Source organism: Podarcis tiliguerta (genome assembly GCF_965153285.1).
Source record: "Podarcis tiliguerta genome assembly, chromosome: 16".
Lineage (NCBI taxonomy): Eukaryota > Metazoa > Chordata > Lepidosauria > Squamata > Lacertidae > Podarcis > Podarcis tiliguerta.
Window position 1 is genome coordinate 27,452,293 of NC_139549.1, and position 21,929 is coordinate 27,474,221.

A 21,929-nucleotide genomic window follows, 5' to 3' on the forward strand; every position below is an offset into this window, starting at 1 on the left:
TCTATGCCTTGAATGTTCACCGTCATGCTGGCTGCCAGCGTCAGGCTTTCCTGTGACAGCAGAAGATACTCTGTGCAATAGGATCTCATTCCCTTCCCCACAGTGCTCTTGTGGCTGCAAGAGAGTGGGTCTCTTACCCTGCATGTCACTGGTTCCTAGCATTTAGAAAAGAACAATGCTCTCTGAATATGCTTAAAGAAACATTTCCTTTATAGCTCCTGGACTCCTGGAACTGAGAAGTGGTAGGGAGTATTCACAGCTCTAGCAGTGATCCATGCCCTAACAGAGTTGTCCCATCCTAGGATTTGGGGCAGGGTACAAGAGAGAAAGGGGGCGCTTTTATTGTTTTACCTGCAGCAAACAGATTAGAGGCCTTTCAGCTTTTCCATGAGTCCTCCTTTCTCTTGCTGGATATTTGTGCCTTTGTAGGTAGCTCTGTCTCTTCCTTGTCAGGTGGAAAAGGGTAAAAGATCTGCCCAGAGCACTTTCTTCGTGTGTGTGGGGGGGGGAGGGGCTTCAAAAACCAATGAAACATTCTGCCATTTTATTGAAGGAGATTGGGGTGGCACGAGTGGATGTGGAGATGTATGTCTTGGCAACTGTCCCAGTTTTCAAGCCAGCGTCTTGACATATGCTCCAAACAAGCTTCCCAGGGTTTAGAATGGCTGCTCTTTGGTGGAGAAATGCAAAGGGGAGAAGGGTAAGAAGCCCTTTTTTGCAAGATGTATAAGGCAGATCTCACAAAGTCTCCCCTACCCTCAAGTCTTCCTCCTAGCCCTCTACCAGCAGGCATAGGGGAACAAGGAATATTGGGTCCAGTCTGCCATGGTGCCTGGGGGGTGGCCTGAGGGCCCCTGCGTACTGTAGTCTGTAGGAAACCCAGAGTAGCTCATAGGGCGGTAGGGTGTCGGTGGAGGAACCACCCACTGGCTGAAGCTTTGGTCAGGAGTGTAGGGGCTGTACATGGGCCTCCGGGATCCTGCTTTCCCTGCAGGGTCAACAGCCATGGCCACCATCCCAGAGTAGTCCTGTGGAGGGAGAGTAGCAGGAAGTGGGGGGAGATTGGTGGCAAAGCCGCCGTCTGCTAGTTTGGGGTCTTGCTCAGGAACGGGGGCAAAGTCCAGCTGCGGGGGTCTGGCTCGGAATTCACTGAGAGATACTCTGTCGCGGAGGGTCCCTGAAAAGGAGCCTTCGCCAGCCTCGTGAAACCTAAAAGAGAAGCCAAGAAGAAGGTGGAAACAAGGCAGAGCCCACCTCAAGAAGCAGGACTTTTCAGGGGTCCTGGTAGCAGCCTCCGCAGGTGGGCCTCTTCTGAGAAAGCGTAAAAATGTGACCTGGGGCTTTGGTCCCTTGTCACGCCACCCAAGAAACCTCTTAACTCCACAAGGGCAGCACCTCATCCGTCCATCTAACCACCCACTGTGCATTGTCGGCCGCCTTTCCACATGGAAACCAGCCAAATCAGCCATTAAAAGCTTTTACATTTGAAATTGCTTGCTCATTCGTTCACTGCTAACGGAAATGAACACCAGCGGAGGGGGATCTCGTGGGAAAGTGTTTGCCTCTTGCCCCGACTGTGTTTCTGTATTTATAGAAATATATCTCTGCTGCCTTTTGGCTCTCACTGCCCCAGCAAGGCAGCTTACAAATTTCATTCTTACGGTACATAAAAAAGGTTTCAGGTGTGTTTGAAGCGCAGAGAAGAAAATCAAATCTGCTCAGCGGAATAATATAAAGAGCCCTTGCCTGAGCTTCTGGGACCCAGTAAAGAGCCACCCCCTTGGAACAGAGACAGTCCTGATGGGCCATTATGGCAGGAGTGTCTACAAAGTGATGCTACTCCCCAGCCCACTCTTACCTGTATGCTTGTAAGGAGGAAGAGGGTGGCGGGGGAGGTGTTGGCACTTGCTCTTCTTGGGTGGTCCTTGCACTCTCCTCCACCCCCTGAGACAGAGCCTCTGCAGGGACAGAGGAGGAAAGGTGGCTGTTGTGCTCCGAGACCCAGATGGGGTAGCTGCCGTTGCCGACTGGAATGGCATAGCTCTCTTCCTTCACCTCCATGTTTTCATGCCTCGTAAGATCTGACACACAGAGAAAACCAACAGTCGAGATCTTCCTCTGCCAGGTCCATCTCCCAGCAGAAAAACCTGCAAGCCGCCTCGTCTACCTGGTCTGATGCCTACACCTGAACACAGCACCTGTGTGGAGGCTGCTTGAAGAGTCATGGGCTCACCTGAGGAGGCCTCAGAGCTGCCGAGAGCTGCCTAAGGCCGGGAGGGTGGTGCTTGCTGGCATAAACCAGAAGCCAGGCAAGGTGCCCATCATGCCATTAGCCAGGGGGATAAATCTTTTATGGCAGACCCCAGATCTCCCCTCCCTGCCCTCATTTTTGGCTTTGCTTGCATAGAGCTGTTGAGGTAGAGACATGCAGCCCACCCATTGTGTTCAGCTGCATCTGCATATAAATTAGCTTTTGCAAATATTCTGAGCTTGTGTATCTGGCCATTGAGTACTTGGCAACTGCATGACTGACATGCAGTGGGCAGGGGGTGACTGAAACTCAAACTCTGGCATGGAGTTGGGGGATTTAGGTCTTTGCTGTGCGGCCTAATCCAGATGTTGTAGAGGTGTGTGTGCTCACCTGCTGTTTGCTGTGGGGGAGAAGTTCCTCCATTGGGAGCTTTTCTTTCCAGTGCCAGTTCAAGGACCCCAATCTGGACTGGAATGACTGCAGGGGGCAAATAATTAAAGCCCCCCCCCCATCTAGATCTGGTCCCCAGACTTTTTTTTTAAGCCAATCACACCAAAATGGCTAATGGGATGCTTGAGGGCCAAACAAGATGGCTTGTGTTGATTGGGTGGCAGCTCTTCCTAATTTAACACACTCAGAGGAATTCTACAAAATAGGAAAGTGAATAAATACTGGCTAATAATAATAATAATAATGTATTTATACCCCGCCCATCTGGCTGGTTTTCTCCAGCCACTCTGGGGGGCATCCAATGGAATATTAAAATATAATAACCTATTAAACATTACTGTATTTTTCGCTCTATAGGACGCACTTTTTCCCTCCTAAAAAGCAAGGGGAAATGTGTGTGCGTCTTATGGAGCGAATGCAGGGGGGAGGCAGGTGGGAAAAGCCCCCAAGAGCCGCACACAAGCTCCGTGCGGCTCTTGCGGGCTTTTCCCTAGGAGGGAGAAGGGACTGACTGGCCACATCAGTCCCTTCTCCCACCTTGCAGAAAAGCCCACAGGCCGCGTCAGTCCCTTCTCCCTCCTCGTAGAAAAGCCCGCAGGAGCCGTGCACTCCTTAAAGGGTGTGTGGCTCCTGTGGGCTTTTGCGGGAGATGGGGGAATTCCCCCACCTCCTGCAAAAGCAGGGAGGAGGTTTGTGAGAAGCGCACAGGCTGCACGCAGCCTGTCCGCTGCTCCCAGAGCTGGGGGGGGGGGGGAGAGAAATCATATTTTTTCCCTTGATTTCCCCCTCTGAAAACTAGGTGCGCCCTATGGTCAGGTGTGCCCTATGGAGCGAAAAATACGGTAAAAGCTTCCCTAAACAGGGCTGCCTTCAGATGTCTTCTAAAAATCTGGTAGTAGTTGTTTTTCTCTTTGACATCTGGTGGGAGGGCGTTCCACAGGGCGGGCGCCACCACCGAGAAGGCCCTCTGCCTGGTTCCCTGTAACCTCACTTCTCGCAGTGAGGAAACCACCAGAAGACCCTTGGAGCTAGACCCCGGTGTCCGGGGGTGGAGACGCTCCTTCAGGTATACTGGGCCGAAGCCGTTAAGGGCTTTAAAGGTCAGCACCAATACTTTGAATTGGGCTCGGAAACATACTGGGAGCCAGTGTAGGTCTTTCAAGACCGGTGTTATATGGTCTTGGTGGCCGCTTCCAGTCACCAGTCTAGCTGCTGTATTCTGGATTAGTTGTAGTTTCTGGGTCACCTTCAAAGGTAGTCCCTTATAGAGTGCATTGCAGTAGTCCAAGTGGGAGATAACTAGAGCATGCACCACTCTGGCGAGACAGTCTGCATAACTTATACAAGCTGTGTATTTTTTATTTTTAGGGGTGGGGAAGAGCAGAGCATGGATGGGTCTGCCATTGAATTATTTCTACCTGTAGCTACTAGAAAGAAAGCAGAACCAGTTTGATTTTTGAAAAGTAAGTCCTGTTAAGTCACTAGTGGTTGCTTTTTTGCCCATTGCTCCATCTCCAGCCTCCAGCACACCTGTAGCATGCTTTGGAAACGGGGAGCCAGATATAGAATGGATGCCAGCACATTGCAGGGGTTTCTGAGCAGCCTTTTGGTTCCGCCATCTGCATGATCAGCTGTACAGTGGTACTTTGGCTCTCAAACTTAATCTGTTCCGGGAGCCCTTTCGACTCCCAAAACCGTTCAAAAACTGAGGCACGGCTTCCGATTGCATGCAGGAGCTTCCTGCACTCAAGCGAAAGCCGCGTCAGATGTTTGGCTTTTGAAAAACTTTTGCAAACTGGAGCACTTACTTCTGGGTTTGCGACGTTCTGGAGCCAATTTGTTTGGGAGCCAGGGCATTCAAGTACCAAGGTACCACTGTAATTTTTTTTCCAAATGCAACTACATTTGCTGTTGAAATAAATTATCTGTAGTAGCGAATGCAGGCCGGTGTATGGACCGGCTCACATTTTGAGGAAGGAAAACATTGCATCTTTGCACCTCACTGTGGCCCATAGAAACCTGCCAAGCTCTCGGTAAAGTCAGCCAAATGCCGGGTGCCCTGTTTGTGGGTTTTTTGGGGGGGGGGGGCAATCAAGGCAGGTGATGCACAGTGGCGTAGCGTGGGGGGTGCAGGGGGGGCCGGCCGCACCGGGCGCAACATCTGGGGGTGAGGGTTAGGGGGCGCAAATCCACGGGTTAGGGGGCGCAAATTACTTGCCTTGCCCCGGGTGCTGACAACCCACGCTACGCCACTGGTGATGCATCTACCCAATACCTGGCAGGGTTGTTGTTTGTTACCTGGTTCCTCCATGCCAAGTGTGGGTACTTCCATCAATGTCCTCTTCTGACCTTTGGCTGAACTGTTTTTCTGAACTTTTCCCTCTCTGAGGAAAGAGCAGTCAATGGTAGGCGTTTTGCAACTCTCTAGATTGGACCTTCAAACCCCTGCTAGATGAGGAGCAGGGTGGGGCCCTGGGCTTGCCACAGATGCCTTAAAACGGCGTAAGATCTTCCTCTTTGTCATGCAGGGACAGTCACAACTGTGCGTTTTAAAGGGCAGGTCCCATGGGTTAAACCACATAGCCTAGGACTTGCCGATCAGAAGGTTGGCGGTTCGAATCCCCGCGATGGGGTGAGCTCCCATTCCTCGGTCCCTGCTCCTGCCAACCTAGCAGTTCGAAAGCACGTCAAAGTGCAAGTAGATAAATAGGTACTGCTCCGGCGGGAAGGTAAATTGTGTTTCCATGCGCTGCTCTGGTTCGCCAGAAGCGGCTTAGTCATGCTGGCCACATGACCCGGAAGCTGTACGCCGGCTCCCTCGGCCAATAAGGCGAGATGAGCGCCGCAACCCCATAGTCGGCCACAACTAGACCTAATGGTCAGGGGTCCCTTTGCCTTTACCTGAAAGTTGGCATTTCAACAGGTCTCCCATTGTGAGACAGAACCCCCCACCCCCCAAAAAACCCACCCACACATGCAGGATACGACCCACCAGGCCATTCTCCACTGGTGACGGCTGTTGTCACCAGGAAGGCACCCGAGCCACCCTTGACCCACCTGCGGGTGTTCTTCCCATGTTCTCGGAAGCCTTTAGCAAATGGATTGTTGTAGATCTTTAGTTTTGTGATCTGGAAAAAGAGACAAGAGTCTAGCGTTAGACCAAACACCCATCTCTGTTATGGCCCTGCCCTGCCCCACATTTGGGATCTTGCCTTTCCAACTTGGTTGAGGACCAGAGAGCTGCCTCATCTTCTCCCCAACCTTTGCAGAGAAATTTCAAGAAAGTCCCAGGAGACCTGCAGAACCCAGCCTAGTTTGCCCCTCTTTGCAGGCCAGAGTGCCCCCTCTTCCCCACCTGTGTGGGGTGCCTGTGCTTCGGCAGCTTGGCTCAGAGAGTGTCTGAGCCACAGGTTCTGCCACTTGACCCGTGAAAGGGGCCTCCTGCAGCAACGTATGGGCAAGAGGATCCTGCAGGGAGCTGTCACCGTATGTACGGCCACTAGGCCCTGGGTCTACAGAGATTTTAAGGCAGCCGCTCTGTGCAAAATGTGTTGTGGGGACATGTGCTGCCAGGAAGGGCTGCGTGAAGAAGATCTGCAGAAGGGACATGGAAAAGAGCTAAGAGCCTCGGACAGAAGATCACCAGGTTGATGGACTATATGGAACTGATAGAAAGGACTGACAGAATCCGAGACCAGGGAGAAGAGACGGTGGAAGAAGATTGGAAAAAAATTTAAAAATTTATTTAGAGAAATATTGTAAAATTAATGAATGCTAGGAAAATGTTGGAATGAAACCACATGGCTTTAATAGAAACATTATAAGGAGTTAAGTATAAATAAGCTTTAGGGTTTTGATGGTAAGATAAGGTTAAAATAAATTAAGATAATTAAATGACAGAAAGCAGTGAAAGATGGAAAGGATTTGCTGAAATAATTAATAACTAGAATACATAAAAGGGAGGTGGGAGGAGGTCGAGGAAACAAGTTAATGAAAGATAATGATAAATATTGGATGTGTTTTTAATTGTTTTTGTTTGTGTTTTTGATGTATTATGTCTTTTGGTTTTTTTAATGTATTGTAATGTATTGATTTGTATTGTTTATATTTTCCCCTTTTTCTCATTTTTTTTTCTGTAATCTTTAAACTTTTAATAAATATTTTTTTTTTTTTAAAAAAGGAAGGGCTGCGTGAGACCGGGGCTGGCTGGTGTCCTGCGGAACATGCTCCAGGTTGAAGACTCCCCTCCGTTTTGAATATAGGCCCCCTAATATTTGGGGAGCCCTGCTGTGTCCACGAGAGCAACAGCCACAGCCCTCCACAGCCTTTGTAGCAGAGGAGAGAGCCCAGCTGACCCTTTGCTGCCCACCTTCTCGTTCTGGTATGCCGTGACAGAGGTGAAGACTGTCTCTGGGAAGCTGAAGGTTTGGAAGGTGCTCCAGTGGGTGCTGAAGAGGTTGTCTGCCTGCATGACGTGAAAGCGAGGCTTATAGCGATGCATGGAGTGGAGAATGACCTGGAGGGAGACACGGAGGAAGTGATGCAGTCAGGAAGCCTCCTTCGGTGGGAAGGGAGCACCTCAGCCAGTGTCTGAAGCCGAACGTCAAGGGGGGCTTGCCATCGTGCAATTGTGGGGGGAAGCCTTGCCCAGAGAGAGAGAGAACGAGAGAGCGGTTTTGTGCAGGGGGAGCCAGGAAGCTTTGCTTAAGGCAAAATCAAATCCTTCTCCGGACTGATTTTGCGTGCCGTTAAAGTACAGCGGCAAATAAAACATTTTAAATGTGTTGCAAAATGCAATATACAAATGCGACACTAGATGGTGACAGTGAGCTATGCCAAATTCAATGTAATCCCCCCCCCCCCATTAAGGCATTTTCACAGCGTTTTTTTATGTCTCTAGACTCCACCTAAGAGCGGCAGCAGAGGGGCAAACACACCCTACTTTTTAAATCTAATTTTTATTAAATATTCCGTTTTACAATTTAAAGCACTCATTTTTACATCCTTAAGATATCAGTCACTTCCCTTCTCTTTCCATGGTTTGTTTTACATATCATAAACCCCTGCATATTTTACAGAAATTATACCATTCAGTATTCCATTATTACATCCATCAAAACTTATTTACACTGTTGAATCTATCTTAACACTGCCAACGTTTTCAGCTGTACACAGTTATTTCCCATATATTCAATAAACGTTTTCCAATCTTTTCTAACCGTATGTTCTTCTTGCTCTCTTACTCTACATGTTAAATCTGCAAGTTGCGCATATTCTGTCAACTCAAGTTGCCATTCTTCTTTAGTTGGGACCTCGCTCGTTTTCCATTTTTGGGCTAACAAAACACAGGCCGCAGTACAGTGGTGCCTCGCAAGATGAAAAGAATCCGTTCCGCGAGTCTCTTCGTCTTGCGGTTTTTTTCGTCTTGCGAAGCAAGCCCATTAGCGGCTTAGCGGCTTAGCGCTATTAGCGGCTTAGTGGATCAGCTGATAAGCGGCTTAGCGGCTTGGGAAAAAGGGGGGGGGGAGGAAAAAAACCCCGCAGGAACTCGCAATACATTTTCGTCTTGCAAAGCAAGCCCATAGGAAATTTGTTTTGTGAAGCACCTCCAAAACGGAAAACCCTTTCGTCTAGCGGGTTTTCCGTCTTGCGAGGCATTCGTCTTGCGGGGCACCACTGTAGTAGCATACATAAATAACCTTTTTTGACACCTGGGAATTTCAGTTTGAATTATCCCCGGACATGCCCTACTCTCTTACAGCCCCAATGAGGGCCATGCAAGAGGGCGCTGCAGTGGATTGGGCCCTGCTTTCACCTGCCTCAGGCCTCCCCCCTCCTATCCTTACCCTCACCTCCAATTTCGCCTAATGTCTCGCTGCACAATCTCCCTCCCTCCTCCCCAGCCCTCTCTTGACATACGTGGCCATGCTGGTCCAGGGTGTTGTTGGTCAGTTTGAGCTTCTGAAAGGAGATGGCCTCTTTCATCCAGTGGCTGCCCAGGGCAGGGGAGTCGGGGTGGACGTACGTCCGGCAGGGAGGCTGCGGCTCCGCCTTCCCAGCAACTTCCCACTGGTCCTTGTTCCACTGGGAGATGAGGAAGAGAAAAGATGAACAGACCTCCCCAGCATTTCCCGCCACATTCACTTCCCAGGTCACTGCTTGAACTGTGGGATCACTCCTGAAGTGATCCCACGATCATCCTGAAGAGCTTGGGGGTAGTGGGGGGGGGGGTCCGCTGGCCATGGAGGACCCCCCTCCTATGGAGGAAGAAGAGTGGTTTGGCTGAACAAGCAGCTGAGGTCCAGGTTCCCGGTGCTGCAGATGCTGCTGCTTCAACCTTTCCGGGCCTGAGCCCTCAGGAGTCCCCCAGTTGCCCAAAGATAGACCCATAGAATTGTAGAGTTTGAAGGGACCCCAAGGGTCATCTAGTCCAACCCCCTGCAATACAGGAATCTCAGCTAAAGCATCCATGACAGATGGCTATCCAACCTCTGCTTGAAAACCAGAAAGTTCTTAAAAATTCAGAAAGTTCTTTAGCCGGAATCTCCTTTCCAGTACAGTGGTACCTCCTTTTAATAAATTTTTATTAAGTTTTACACAAATATCTCCAATCAAACAATTTCCCAATTAACATATTTTCAACTTTTGGACTTCCCTCAACTTCTCTGAAAATCATCCGTATTTAAATTTTTGTCTACGCATTCCTCAAATTTAGTATCGCCTTTTTAAAAATACCTTTATAGCCTTATTTACATTCTTGCAATATTCCTTATTTTTTCACAAAGCTTCTTTAAAACCCACTAGCGTTGTTTGCTCATCACATACACTCTTCAAATACTCTGAAATTTTTTCCCAGTCCTCAATGAACTTGTGATCTCGTTGATATCTAATTTTCCCAGTTAATTTATCCAGTTCTGCATAGTCCGTTAGCTTCATTCTCCATTCCTCCAGAGTCGGTACAGTGGTACCTCAGGTTAAGAACTTAATTCATTCTGGAGGTCCGTTCTTAACCTGAAACTGTTCTTAACCTGAGACACCACTTCAGCTAATGGGGCCTCCCGCTGCCGCCGGGCCAACGGAGCACAATTCCTGTTCTCATCCTGAAGCAAAGTTCTTAACCTGAGGTACTATTTTTGGGTTAGCAGAGTCTGTAAACTGAAGGGTCTGTAACCTGAGGTACCACTGTAATTTGAAGCCTGATGGAGGTTTCCTTCTCACAACCTATTTTTATCAACATGTTTCCATTTGACTGCTGCTTCCCCTACCCCAATAAAGGTAAAGGGACCCCTGACCATTAGGTCCAGTCGTGACAGACTCTGGGGTTGCGGCGCTCATCTCGCTTTATTGGCCAAGGGAGCCGGCGTACAGCTTCCAGGTCATGTGGCCAGCATGACTAAGTCTCTTCTGGTGAACCAGAGCAGTGCATGGAAACACCGTTTACTTTCCCGCCAGTGTGGTACCTATTTATCTACTTGCACTTTGACGTGCTTTCAAACTGCTAGGTTGGCAGGAGCAGGGACCGAGCAACGGGAGCTCACCCCATCGCGGGGATTTGAACCACCGATCTTCTGATTGGCAAGTCCTAGGCTCTGTGGTTTAGACCACAGCACCACCCGCATCCCACCCCCTACCCCAATAGACATGCCTAAAATGCTCCACAAAACAAATCCAGTCAGACAACGGCCTTCGTCAACCTGGAGACCTCCAGATATTTTGGACTACAGCCCCCACCAGCCCTTGCTTGCCTGCACAGCCGCCCAAAGCAACTGGGGGACCCTTAGGTTGACAAAGGAGGAATACACACCAGAGCACTTTTATCAGAAGGTATCTGCCTAATTGCTGGACCCTTAATCTGTTAAACCAGTTAGAAGGAGCCTAGATCACACCCAGAAACCGGGGAAAGCCTTTACCTTGTACCTGAAGCTGTCCATTGGCACAAAGTCCACCAGCATGAGATACTTCGCATAGGGGATCAAGCCCGTAACTTTGATCTTGCACTGGGGAAACATCCGCCTGTGGAGAGGAGGAAAGATGGCCCTTTTTATGCTGGACTCTCCAGGATGAAGCTTTTCAGAGGGGGTAGGGGAGAGCAGCAACCGAGAAAGAACATGAACTACCTCTGTGCCCTCAGTCCAGTCTCAGCTTTGACCAGAAGAAACTTGGCTTCAAAGCTGGGCTCATGGCTTGTGCAGCCGCAGGGGAAATAAGGTCCCAGTTTCTTTTAGCTCAAGGTTCTAGGCCTCATCATTGTTTTAAAAGTGCTGGGAATGGGCACAAGATGTAGGTCACAACATTAGGATGGAAGATTGGGGAAAAATATGGATAACTGATTTAAAATTTACAGATTGTTCCCTATTGAAGGAGAATTACATGAAGATGATGTAAAGATGGTACACAACACCAGTGCAGGTAGGGAAAATGTACAGAATGTACAAAACTAGTTCAAATATATGTTGGAAGTGTAAGGAAAAGGAAGGGACATTTTATCATATGTGGTGGGATTGTAATGTAATTCAAAAATTTTGGGAAATGATATATAATGAATTGAAGAAAATGTTCCATTTAACATTTGTTTAAAAACCTGAGGCATTTTTGTTGGGATTGTAGGGAAAGACCTGCCAAAAAAGTTGAAAAACATCTTCATGTATGCAACAACGGCTGCAAGAGTTCTCATAGCACAAGGATGGAAGACTGAAGAAACCCCAACTAAAGAATCATGGCAAGAAAAATTGGAGGACTATGCAGAACTGGCAAAACTGACATATAAGCTACGGGACAAGGATAACGGTGACTTGAAGGATGAATGGGAACCCTTTACAAAGTATTTGAAGATGCAACAATGTGAACTGGACTCCTGGGCAGGTTTTGAATAAACATTCACAAACTTTTTATTGATAATAATCAGCTAAATAGTTTGAGGATCTATACAACTTTGTAACATGCAGAAAACAGCACTCTCAGAGAAACCAAAGACTGGAACTGAAGGAAGTTGGGGGGTGGGGGTGGGTGGGTTCTGTGGGGGGAGGGAGGAAAAAAGGGGGGGAAATAAGGATGATGTTTCTGGATAATATGTCTTGCTTTAATTTTGAATAAAAAACTTTTTTTAAAAAGTGCTGGGAAACTAAGGAGGACTTGAAAGAGGGATATTATGGGTGGGCGACAGGACCTCTCCTGTCCTGAAGCCCAGGAACCCCTGAAGGAGCTCCTCCTAAAATCTGTTTAGACTCAACAGGTTCTTATTGGGCATTTATCTAGGATGCATCTCAGGTTTATAATGTTCAAATTGCCTTCTTGCCGTTGACTTTGGATTTGAAGCCGACCAGATTTATTTCATAGAATCATAGAGTTGGAAGAGACCACAAGGGCCATCGAGTCCAACCCCCTGCCAAGCAGGAAACACCATCAGAGCACTCCTGACATATGGTTGTCAAGCCTCTGCTTAAAGACCTCCAAAGAAGGAGACTCCACCACACTCCTTGGCAGCAAATTCCACTGTCGAACAGCACTTACTGTCAAGAAGTTCTTCCTAATGTTTAATGGAATGGCACAAGTGCTGCAAGAAAGATGGCTATGCTGTGGGTCTCCTCTAGAGTAAGCCCCTGCCCTCAACTTCCAGAATCAAGCTGCAGCCGGGAGGGTTTCCTCTTACCCCTGGCAAGGAAGAAAGGGGGCCCAGAGCCCAGCGGGACCAAGAAAGATGCCCAGAGGCCTATTTGTGGACAGTGGGGAGGGCAGTTCCCAAGAAAGGAGCCCTTCCCCTGGAAAGGGTGATGAACAAACTGCATCCTTTGGGGTTTGTGGCACTGGAGTTTTGCAGGACCTGACCTACAGTCAGTGTCTGCCTACTTGGCTAAGTATAAATAGGCATTTGTTCCATCTCCTGCTTGGACTACTGCAATGCGCTCTAAGTGGGGCTACCTTTGAAGGTGACCCGGAAACTACAACTAATCCAGAATGCGGCAGCCAGACTGGTGACTGGGAGCGGCTGCCGAGACCACATAACACCAGCCTTGAAAGACCTACATTGGCTCCCAGTACGTTTCCAAGCACAATTCAAAGTGTTGGTGTTGACCTTTAAAGCCCTAAATGGCCTTGGTCCAGTATACCCAAAGGAGCGTCTCCTCCCCCATCGTTCTACCCGGATGCTGAGGTCCAGCTCCGAGGGCCTTCCGGCAGTTCCCTCATTGCGAGAAGCAAAGCTACAGGGAACCAGGCAGAGGGCCTTCTCGGTAGTGGCTCCCACCCTGTGGAACGCCCTCCCATCAGATGTCAAAGAGATAAACAACTACTTGACATTCAGAAGACATCTGAAGGCATCAGGGAAATTTTTAATGTGTGACATTTTAGTGTATTTTTGGTCTTTGTTGGAAGCCACCCAGGGTGGCAGGGGAAACCCAGCCAGATGGGCGGGGTACAAATAATAAATTATCATCATCATCATCATCTTGCCAAAATAATTTTGAAAAGAATGAACTGAAACAGAGGCTGGTATTCTGAAATCAGGAAAGGAAGAAGCTGTTTTGATTGATCGATTGATAATTACATTCGTATTCCGCCCTGTACCTGCAGGTCTCAGGGCGGTTGACAAGACAAAACCACCATATTAAATATATGAAATACATAATAAAAACAAAAGCAACCCAATAATTCCCTCCCTCCGCTCCCCAATACATTTTTAAAGGGCGTTGGATATCAGCAGGAGCAGGGACCAAGCAATGGGAGCTCACCCCGTCGCGGGGATTCGAACCACCAACCTTCTGATCGGAAAGCCCTAGGCTCTGTGGTTTAAGCCACAGCACTACTACTTTCATCCAAATTCATAAGGAAATGACAATAGGAAACCAGGGAAGGACAATGCACTTTGAAGTCTGCCTTCCATAGCCTGGTGCCCCTCCAGATGTTTTGGCCAATTCCTATCAGCTCCAGCTGTATGATCCTGAGGCTGGAGAGAGCTGTAGCCCCTGAACATCTGGAGGTTGGGAAAGTGGGGGTTGCCTGCAGCAAAGCTGTGAGGGTGTGATCACCTGAGGAGGTGCTGCCCCGTCCCATTGGCAAGGGCGACTTTCTAAGCCCCGAAGAAACAGAGATTCAAAAGGGCACAGAACAGGGTTCAGCTCACCGTCCAGATTTGGTGATGATCATCTCTGTTCCTACTTGATGGAACTTCATCCACAGGTCCACATCCTCGAGGGCGACCGCAATGGAGCTGTGAGGAGACGAGGCCTCCAAAGATTCGGGAAGAGTTTTGGCATCTTGGATGGAGAGAAAAGACAGAACCGGCACTTTGAGGGGGGGGGGGGACCACGAAGAAATTTTGGATGGCTTCAGCTGTCATGGACCAGTCCGTGAAAATGTCGGCCACCATAAATGTGTTAAAGAGTTTAGGGTGCTGGTTGCTTTTGTTAAAAGAAGCAAAGCCGGCTGGAATCACCCTAGACTTTGAGAAAAGCTTCCAACATTATCCAGCATAGGGGAACCCCCCCCCCAGCACCCCCAAATGCTGTGCCTTCCAGCGGAAGGAAGTCTTCCCCCAAGCTCTGCCTGCCCCCTGAAGGTTGACTCTGCTGCCCTTCCAACTTTTAATGCTTAGTGGATATTTTTTGCTTAAGCTGCTAAACTCCGCTGTGGCTGGTACCCAGAGAGAGCCATGGGCATTGCCAGCAAGAACACCAAACACATTTCTTTAGGGTTTTCATATAATCATAGAGTTGGAAGGGACCCTGAGGATCATCTCGTAGCCCAACCCATTTCAATGCAGGAATATGCAGCTGTCCATTTCAGGATCGAACCTGCAACCTTGGTGTTATCCAGCACCACAATCTAACCAATTGAGCTATCCAAGCCGTTCAAAGAAGAAATTAGAGGGTGGGGGAATAGTAAACCACCTGTCCCCAAACCGTCTTTTGAAAAAGGTTGGGGTTTTTTGTTGTTTGGGAGCATGGGGGATAGATAGAAAACTTCAACTCCCATCATAATTTACAATTGGCTCTGCTTTCTAGGGGGCTGATGGGAGCTGGAGTCCAAGAACAAAACCATATCTCTATCTATCTATCTATCATCTATCATCTATCATCTATCATCTATCATCTATCATCTATCATCTATCATCTATCATCTATCATCTATCTATATCTATCTATCTATCTATCTATCTATCTATCTATCTATCTATCTATCTATCTATCTATCTATCATCTATCTATCTATCTATCTATCATCTATCTATCTATATCTATCTATCTATCTATCTATCTATCTATCATCTATCTATCTATCGGTCAAGAACCATTAGAGAAGGGAGGGAGCAAACAGCACATAAAGTATAATGCATTAAGTACAGTATTAAATGTAGAATTAAAACCAATGGAAAATATTACAAAAAAAGTGGGAAATATAAAGTAATTACATTAAAATGATTTTTTTAAAAAACCAAAACAATTTAAGACAGATATGGGGGTGGGGATTTGAGATAGATAGCAATCCTGAAGCCACCAGCTGAACTAAGTAGGGCAAAACATTTTAAGATCGACAACAACAACAACATTTTAAGAATCGGGATTCTTTGCTTAGTTAGCTTCCCTGTCAACCAGAGAGAAGATGCAGAAGTGCTTAGTTTGTCTCGGTGAACCTCTTAAGGACAAACAGCAAAACCAACTTCCATTTCGCAGGCAAAACAAACCCTGCCGTTCCCCATCAGTTTCCTGCTTTGATTCAGCATTAATGGACTCCTGCAGAAGTGACACCCACTTTGCTGTGGACCGTTAACATCTCCTTGCCAGACTAGGCTCCATCTGCTCCAGCAGGGACTCGAAAGGAGCCACGAAAACTTTTGAGCAAAGGAGGATGTTTGTCCCCCACTGGTCACAAAATACATCCTTAAAGAGAGGAAGGGAGGTGGGTTTCACAGAACGGCTGTCTCTGGGCCAGGGGCAAGAGTGGGGGGTTCCCTGCCAGCAAGCTGGCAGGGCGGGTACAGGATAAGTTCTGGTGGAACAGCAAAAGCAGTGGCAGAGAGGGAAATTGTGAGGCAGAGCGGGGAATTGTGAGGAGCCCAGGGCTCCAAAAAAAGAGACTTCTGTGCAAGGCAACTGCAGCACATTCTGCGGGGAAATTAAGATAGCGGGGCCGCTTCTCTTCAAATCCCTGGGACATTTAAGAGGCTGGTGCTCTGGCATTTGCTCAACCATGCTGAGTGGCGGCACCGGTTCTTTTTGCAAAAGATGGGGGCGATTGCGCCTGGCAGGAAGCAAGTTTCAGAGTTTGGCAGAACGTTATTTGGGCTGGGATGAAGCACTGCCCATTGATCAACAAGCCGCAAGTTCTGAAACACTTTCTCGATCTAGAGGAGCAACCGATTTCATCAAATCGTCGCAACGAAAACGCGTAAATTTCAAGGGGCGTAGGAGGCGTGTGTGTCTTATTTGTTTGGCACATGTGCCAATCTCTCTTCAATTTGTGGCTAGACTGTAGCTCGATGTGGTGTAAAGTGAAATAATTGTGGAATAAATCACAGAAAGCGTGCCTTTGACGTATATATTAGTTGTTGATTAAATAAAATAGATTAAAAAATGGGAGGAAAATCCTCAAAGGTTTCAGCGGAACCTCCTATAAGTCCCTGCTTCTGCCTCACTCCCAATCCCCCATTAAGAGGTATCTGCCAGCCCCTGATAGACCAGCAAAGCACACACACACTTTCCCCAGGTTGAGCCACAAAGAAGCAAACAGCTCCCAACCTACAGATTCCCCCCAAACAAGCAAAGCCTTCAGCCCAAATGGCAAGGCAGCCTGGCAACGGGGAGACCATTTGGGGTCACCGGGGACAATGTCCTTCATTCCCAGCATATGTCTCCTTACATCGGCAGAGCATTTGCTATGGAGCATGATAAAAAGAAAACCAAAAATTATTATTTCTATGCCACCTGTCTGACTGGGTGGCTCTGAACAAAAAATAGTCAAAACACAACACAACATAAAAAAATAGTCAAAACACAACACGGAGTTACACCATGAAGCATTTTACCAGTGACAGCCTGCTGGTGGAACAGATTTGGTTGCCACTGAAGGTCCCAGGAGAAGTTTCTGACTCTCTGCTAAGCAAGTGCGGTTTAGAGCAAGCGCATCTGAGCTCCAGAACAGAAATAAAAGTTCAGGAGGCCTTTCTGACCACCTGGGAGACCCACAAAGAGGCAGAATGAAGCCCGTTTGTTGGATGTGCAGAAGAAGAGTTGTTTAGACTGGGGTGGGGTATAATACATACATACATACATACATACATACATACATACATACATACCGCCCATCTGACTGGGTTTCCTCAGCCACTCAGCTTCCAACAAATTAAAACAGAATACGACATCAAACATTAACAACTTCCCTTGGATGTCTTCAGAAAGTCAGATGGTTGATATTTCCTTAAAATCAGGTTTTCCTCAATGCAGTCCTGCCCCACGGTTTGTGTGGGGAGAGTGGCATGGAGACAGCAGGCTGTCCACACTTCGCGAGATAAAACACACTTGGGTCCCAATCCAGGAGAGGCAATCAATACAAGAGCGCAGCCTGACTGGTGGGGCTTTGGTCTGTGCCTACTGTTCAGAAAGTCACCACGACTAACCAAGCAAGCCAGGAAAACACAGCTTCCCTCTCCTCCCCTCTGGGGCTTAAGAAATCCAGGAAGGCTCAGCACCTACCTGGTCCGGCTTGCATCTTCCCAGGTGCTGGAAGGAGCCAGAGAGATGTGTGAGGATGGCAGGAGTCCAGACCCAAACACACAACAGAGAGGCCAAAGGAGGGAAGACTCAGCTTGGAGCCAAGGTGAGTTCCTGGCTTATGAAGGTTTAACAAGTGGGGAGGAGCCAGCCCCGTCTCTCTCTCTCTCCCCCCCAACCTTTGATGTCCAGCAGGAACAAAGAGAGGAAATATCTGTTGCTGCCCTGCAATGGCTGGAGAGAGGAGAGAGAAGAAGCCCAGTGAATTCACATGGCTTTGAGATACAGGAAACCCCACCAGGAGAAGGAAAGGCCCCTCCCTGGATGGCTAATGCCCACTCAGACCAGCCAAGCGGTGGGAGGTGCCAGGGGGCCAGGCAAACCAAGGAACCCCTCATCCTTACACCAGGGGCAGGGTTCATTAAGGTAAAGCTAAAGGGACCCCTGACCATTAGGTCCAGTCGTGGCCGACTCTGGGGTTGCGGCGCTCATCTCGCTTTATTGGCCGAGCGAGCCAGCGTACAGCTTCCGAGTCATGTGGCCATCATGATTAAGCCGCTTCTGGCGAACCAGAGCAGCGCACGGAAACGCCGTTTACCTTCCCGCCGGAGTGGTACCTATTTATCTACTTGCACTTTGACGTGCTTTCAAACTGCTAGGTTGACAGGAGCAGGGACCGAGCAACGGGAGCTCACCCCGTCACGGGGATTCGAACCGCCGTCCTTCTGAGCGGCAAGTCCTAGGCTCTGTGGTTTAACCCACAGCGCCACCGACGTCCCGGCCAGGGTTCATTACCCAGAGGCAAATGGGTTCCCTCTTGGCGCACTGACTGCCCCCAACTAAAGCAGAGCTTCACCCTGAGAGTGGCTGGCTGGCCCAGCGCTTCCCATCTCACTGAAGCCCAGCGGCCAAGCGAGGTCAGAAGTTCCCCTCCCTTCTCCTCATGCGTCCCCATCCACTTCTGTTTTCCAAAGCACAAGCACCTCAGGATGTTGTTGTTGCCATTGTTGAGCTGAGCTGCATTTCCAAGTACTAGTTCATAGAATGGTAGAGTCCAATCCCCGGCAACGCAGCTCTCTTGCCCCCACATCCATCTATGGTTGGGCTCCAAACACCAACCTTCTGGTTAACCGCCAGGCACACTGGCTCACTGGCTGCACATCATTGTGGACCTGTCCCAACAGACCCTTTACTCTGCACCCAGTGGGTGCCACAACCACAGCCCGGCGCTATCCTTAGGAATGCTGCCTTTTCATCTGGTCCACACACTCCACCCGGCCGCTGCTAAACTGGTTTTGATCCAAATGGAGAAAAAGAACAACTAGTTGCGTTTTTAAGACAGCAATGTGCTGCTCCAAGGCAGAATGCAGCCCCCCACTGCTCTGTTTGTTCTGGGTCTTGCAGAAGCCAAATCTAAACAGGGAGTGCTGTTATTATGATTGATTTGGTATTATGCTCCCTGTTATGCTTTTTATCAGGTTTCGATTACTGATGCTCTGTAAAATGTGTTCTTAATGTGGTACATTGCCCTGGGATCTTTGGAGAAAGGGCAGAATATAAATCGAATAAATAAATAACTGGGAGGTGAGGATGGAGGGGGAGTTCCTACCCAGAATCTGGAGGGGTAGGATGCTCAAAAGGACTCCTATTCTTGCAAAACAAGAGGAAGACTTATTTTTCTCCACCTCAACCCCCCACTCCTTCCTGGTTAGTTAGCAGCATGGAAGGAAGATGCGAAATGCTTCACAGCCACTTGACATCCCTGGGAGAGGAAAATGCAAAGGTAAGTGCTCTTTCAAAGGGCTCCACAGGCAGCTGCAGCGCCTCCTTTCATTGCTGTCCAGGCCACGCTCTTCCTCTGACTAGAAACTGACTGCGATCCGAGGCATGTTTACTTGTAAGTAAGCCTAAGGACGCAGGTGGCGCTGTGGGTTAAACCACAGAGCCTAGGACTTGCCGATCAGAAGGTCGGCAGTTCGAATCCCCGCCACGGGGTGCGCTCCTGTTGCTCGGTCCCTGCTCCTGCCAACCTAGCAGTTTGAAAGCACGTCAAAGTGCAAGTAGATAAATAGGTATCGCTCCGGCGGGAAGGTAAACGGCATTTCTGTGCGCTGCTCTGGTTCACCAGAAGCGGCTTAGTCCTGCTGGCCACATGACCCGGAAGCTGTACGCCGGCTCCCTCGGCCAATAAAGCGAGATGAGCGCCGCAACTCCAGAGTCGGCCACGACTGGACCTAATGGTCAGGGGTCCCTTTACCTTGTAAGCTTAAGGAAACCAGCGGGTTATATGCAACCAAGTTCTGCCCAGAGTACACTGGGGGAACTTACTCACAAGTAAATGTGCCCAGGATCCCTGTGCTCTTTAACAGCATGCCTTTCATTTAGCTCAAACTTGGGTCTCCAGCTGTTGTTAGACTACAACTCCCATCATCCTTGGCTAGCAGGGCTGATAGGGATTGTAGTCCAAAAACAGCTGGAGGCCTAAGTTTGGGAAACCCTGATTTAGCTTCTGCTTCTGGGCTGGAGGCAGAGGGAAAGAGAGAGAAATAAAGCAAAGCAAAATGCAGCCGGGCTCAGCGCCCACTTCTTGATACAATAAAGTTCAGTAGGCTTGACCGTCCAGAAGCTTCTCAGATGTTTTGGGCTTAAGCCTTAGGACCAAGAGGAAGAAAGTCAAGTCTGCTTTACCACCCTCACTACTCCTGCCCCAGTGTGAAGGGACAGGAGAAAAAGCCCACTAGGCAGAACCCCCCAGCCCCACCCCCCAGAAAGCTGCAGGACTAAATGGCTGTACCTCTCTTTTCTGGCTCAGTTGGGTCCTTTTCCTATTTCATAGAATCATAGAGTTGGAAGAGACCACAAGGGCCATCGAGTCCAACCCCCTGCCAAGCAGGGAACACCATCAGAGCACTCCTGACATATGGTTGTCAAGCCTCTGCTTAAAGACCTCCAAAGAAGGAGACTCCACCACACTCCTTGGCAGCAAATTCCACTGTCGAACAGCTCTTACTGTCAGGAAGTTCTTCCTAATGTTTAGGTGGAATCTTCTTTCTTGTAGTTTGGATCCATTGCTCCGTGTCCGCTTCTCTGGAGCAGCAGAAAACAACCTTTCTCCCTCCTCTATGTGACATCCTTTTATATATTTGAGGAGCTCCAGCTCCCCTGACCGCTCTGGGGAGGGAGCCATGGCAGGGACACCAGCCCCCCCACTCCACCCCCCAGCTGTGACGCCATGGGCTGTGGCCAAATCCTCGCATTTCTCACACACCCCACTTCCTCCATAGAACAAACTCTGCTTTCCTTCTCGTCCCCCCATTCCGGCCTGCAAGCCTTTTGGTTCTTGGCAAGCGCCATGGGCCCAGGCCGCACCCCCAACTTTGCAGCCAAGGGGTGGGGAATTCGAACCTGGATCTCCGCAGGCAAAGTCCAGCATCCAGCTGAGGTGGCCCCTTTGCCCACAGAGTGAACCGCTGCTTTCATGAGCCGCAAAGGGTGCTGCTTTTGTGTGTCCCGTTCAGGAGCCCCAAGAGAAACTCCAAGACACATGCCCCCCCCTTCGGGAATGTCCAGCCCTACACAAGAGCTGCACAGTGGCCAAAATGGGCTGGGGGGTGGGAAGAAAGAAAATATATATATCTGAGAGTCCTTAAAGTTCTGAGGGGGGAAGGGGGGGCTCACAGGAGCATTCAGAAGAGCAGCCATCCCATTAGTGGCAACTAAAGATTTGGGGGGGGGGGAGAGAAAGGGACAGCAATTTTACTTTCACACCAAAGAGTTTATTGGCATCTCTCAAAGAGCATCTGAATAGCTCTCAAGGGAGGAGAGGAAAGTGTTGATAGCTCTGGAGGGGGGGGGGGATTGAGGGGGCAGGAGGGGCCGCTCCAGGCAGGGTCCCATGGGGGCCTGAGCTGAAGGATGGGCTGGGAGGAGAGGCTGTGGGGGGCAGAGGAGGCCTTCTGGACATTTGCTTCCATCCTCAGTGGATGCAGAGGCAGCAAACAGGCCCTGCTACAGGCAGGCAGAGAGGCAGGATCAGGGCCAGCCCCCCAAACCCACATTGAGAAGCGGAGGCTGGGTTAGACGGGCCTCCTTTGGCCTCATCCTGCAGGCTCCGCAAGGTGGCTGCTTCAGGACCTTCTTGTGAGCCACAGGCAGGCACAGGTTGGCAGGGGGAAACCACATGTGGTGCAGGATCAGGCCACTGAGTCCAGGATTATGTTTTCAGAGGTGCTGATCGATGGAAGGCGCGAAGCTCAGGTTAAAATGGACCAGCTTTAATCGCACCTCAACCTGCGGCCACCTTGAGCAGCTAAACCTCCCACTATGGGAAAAGGTGGTACCCCAACAACAGACCCCAAAGCGCCCCCCTCCATTGCAAAATTGGCAATGTAGGCCCACACCACAACATCCTTCTCAGCTTCAGAGGAAGGCAGCACTCAAGCCACCCCCAGAGGAATTGGGGTGCCCCCTCATCTTCTGCGTGACAACCACCCAGGCCATGGCCTAGCGCATCTCCCTTGCCT

At 49.3% G+C, this 21,929-nt stretch overlaps 2 protein-coding genes across 3 annotated transcripts in view; both read right to left on the reverse strand.

The window, feature by feature from the left end:
* Positions 1-21,929, reverse strand: part of MED15 (mediator complex subunit 15) — a 141,382-nt gene that overhangs the window by 61,463 nt on the left and 57,990 nt on the right. The window lies entirely within an intron of this gene.
* LOC310666643 (T-box-containing protein TBX6L-like) lies at positions 14-21,849 on the reverse strand. 2 transcript variants are annotated; one of them, XM_083417824.1, is made up of 9 exons: positions 21,805-21,849; positions 13,821-13,953; positions 10,612-10,714; positions 8,621-8,785; positions 7,071-7,217; positions 5,759-5,829; positions 5,000-5,085; positions 1,859-2,081; positions 14-1,209 (listed from the first exon to the last, which is right to left on the reverse strand). In XM_083417824.1, exons 1-9 carry the CDS (start codon positions 21,812-21,814, stop codon positions 780-782), a joined length of 1,368 nt encoding a protein of 455 aa, XP_083273950.1. In that variant the 5' UTR covers positions 21,815-21,849; the 3' UTR covers positions 14-779. The 2 variants fall into 2 exon arrangements, with proteins under 2 accessions (XP_083273950.1, XP_083273949.1); XM_083417823.1 differs by lacking the exon at positions 21,805-21,849 and adding an exon at positions 17,389-17,419.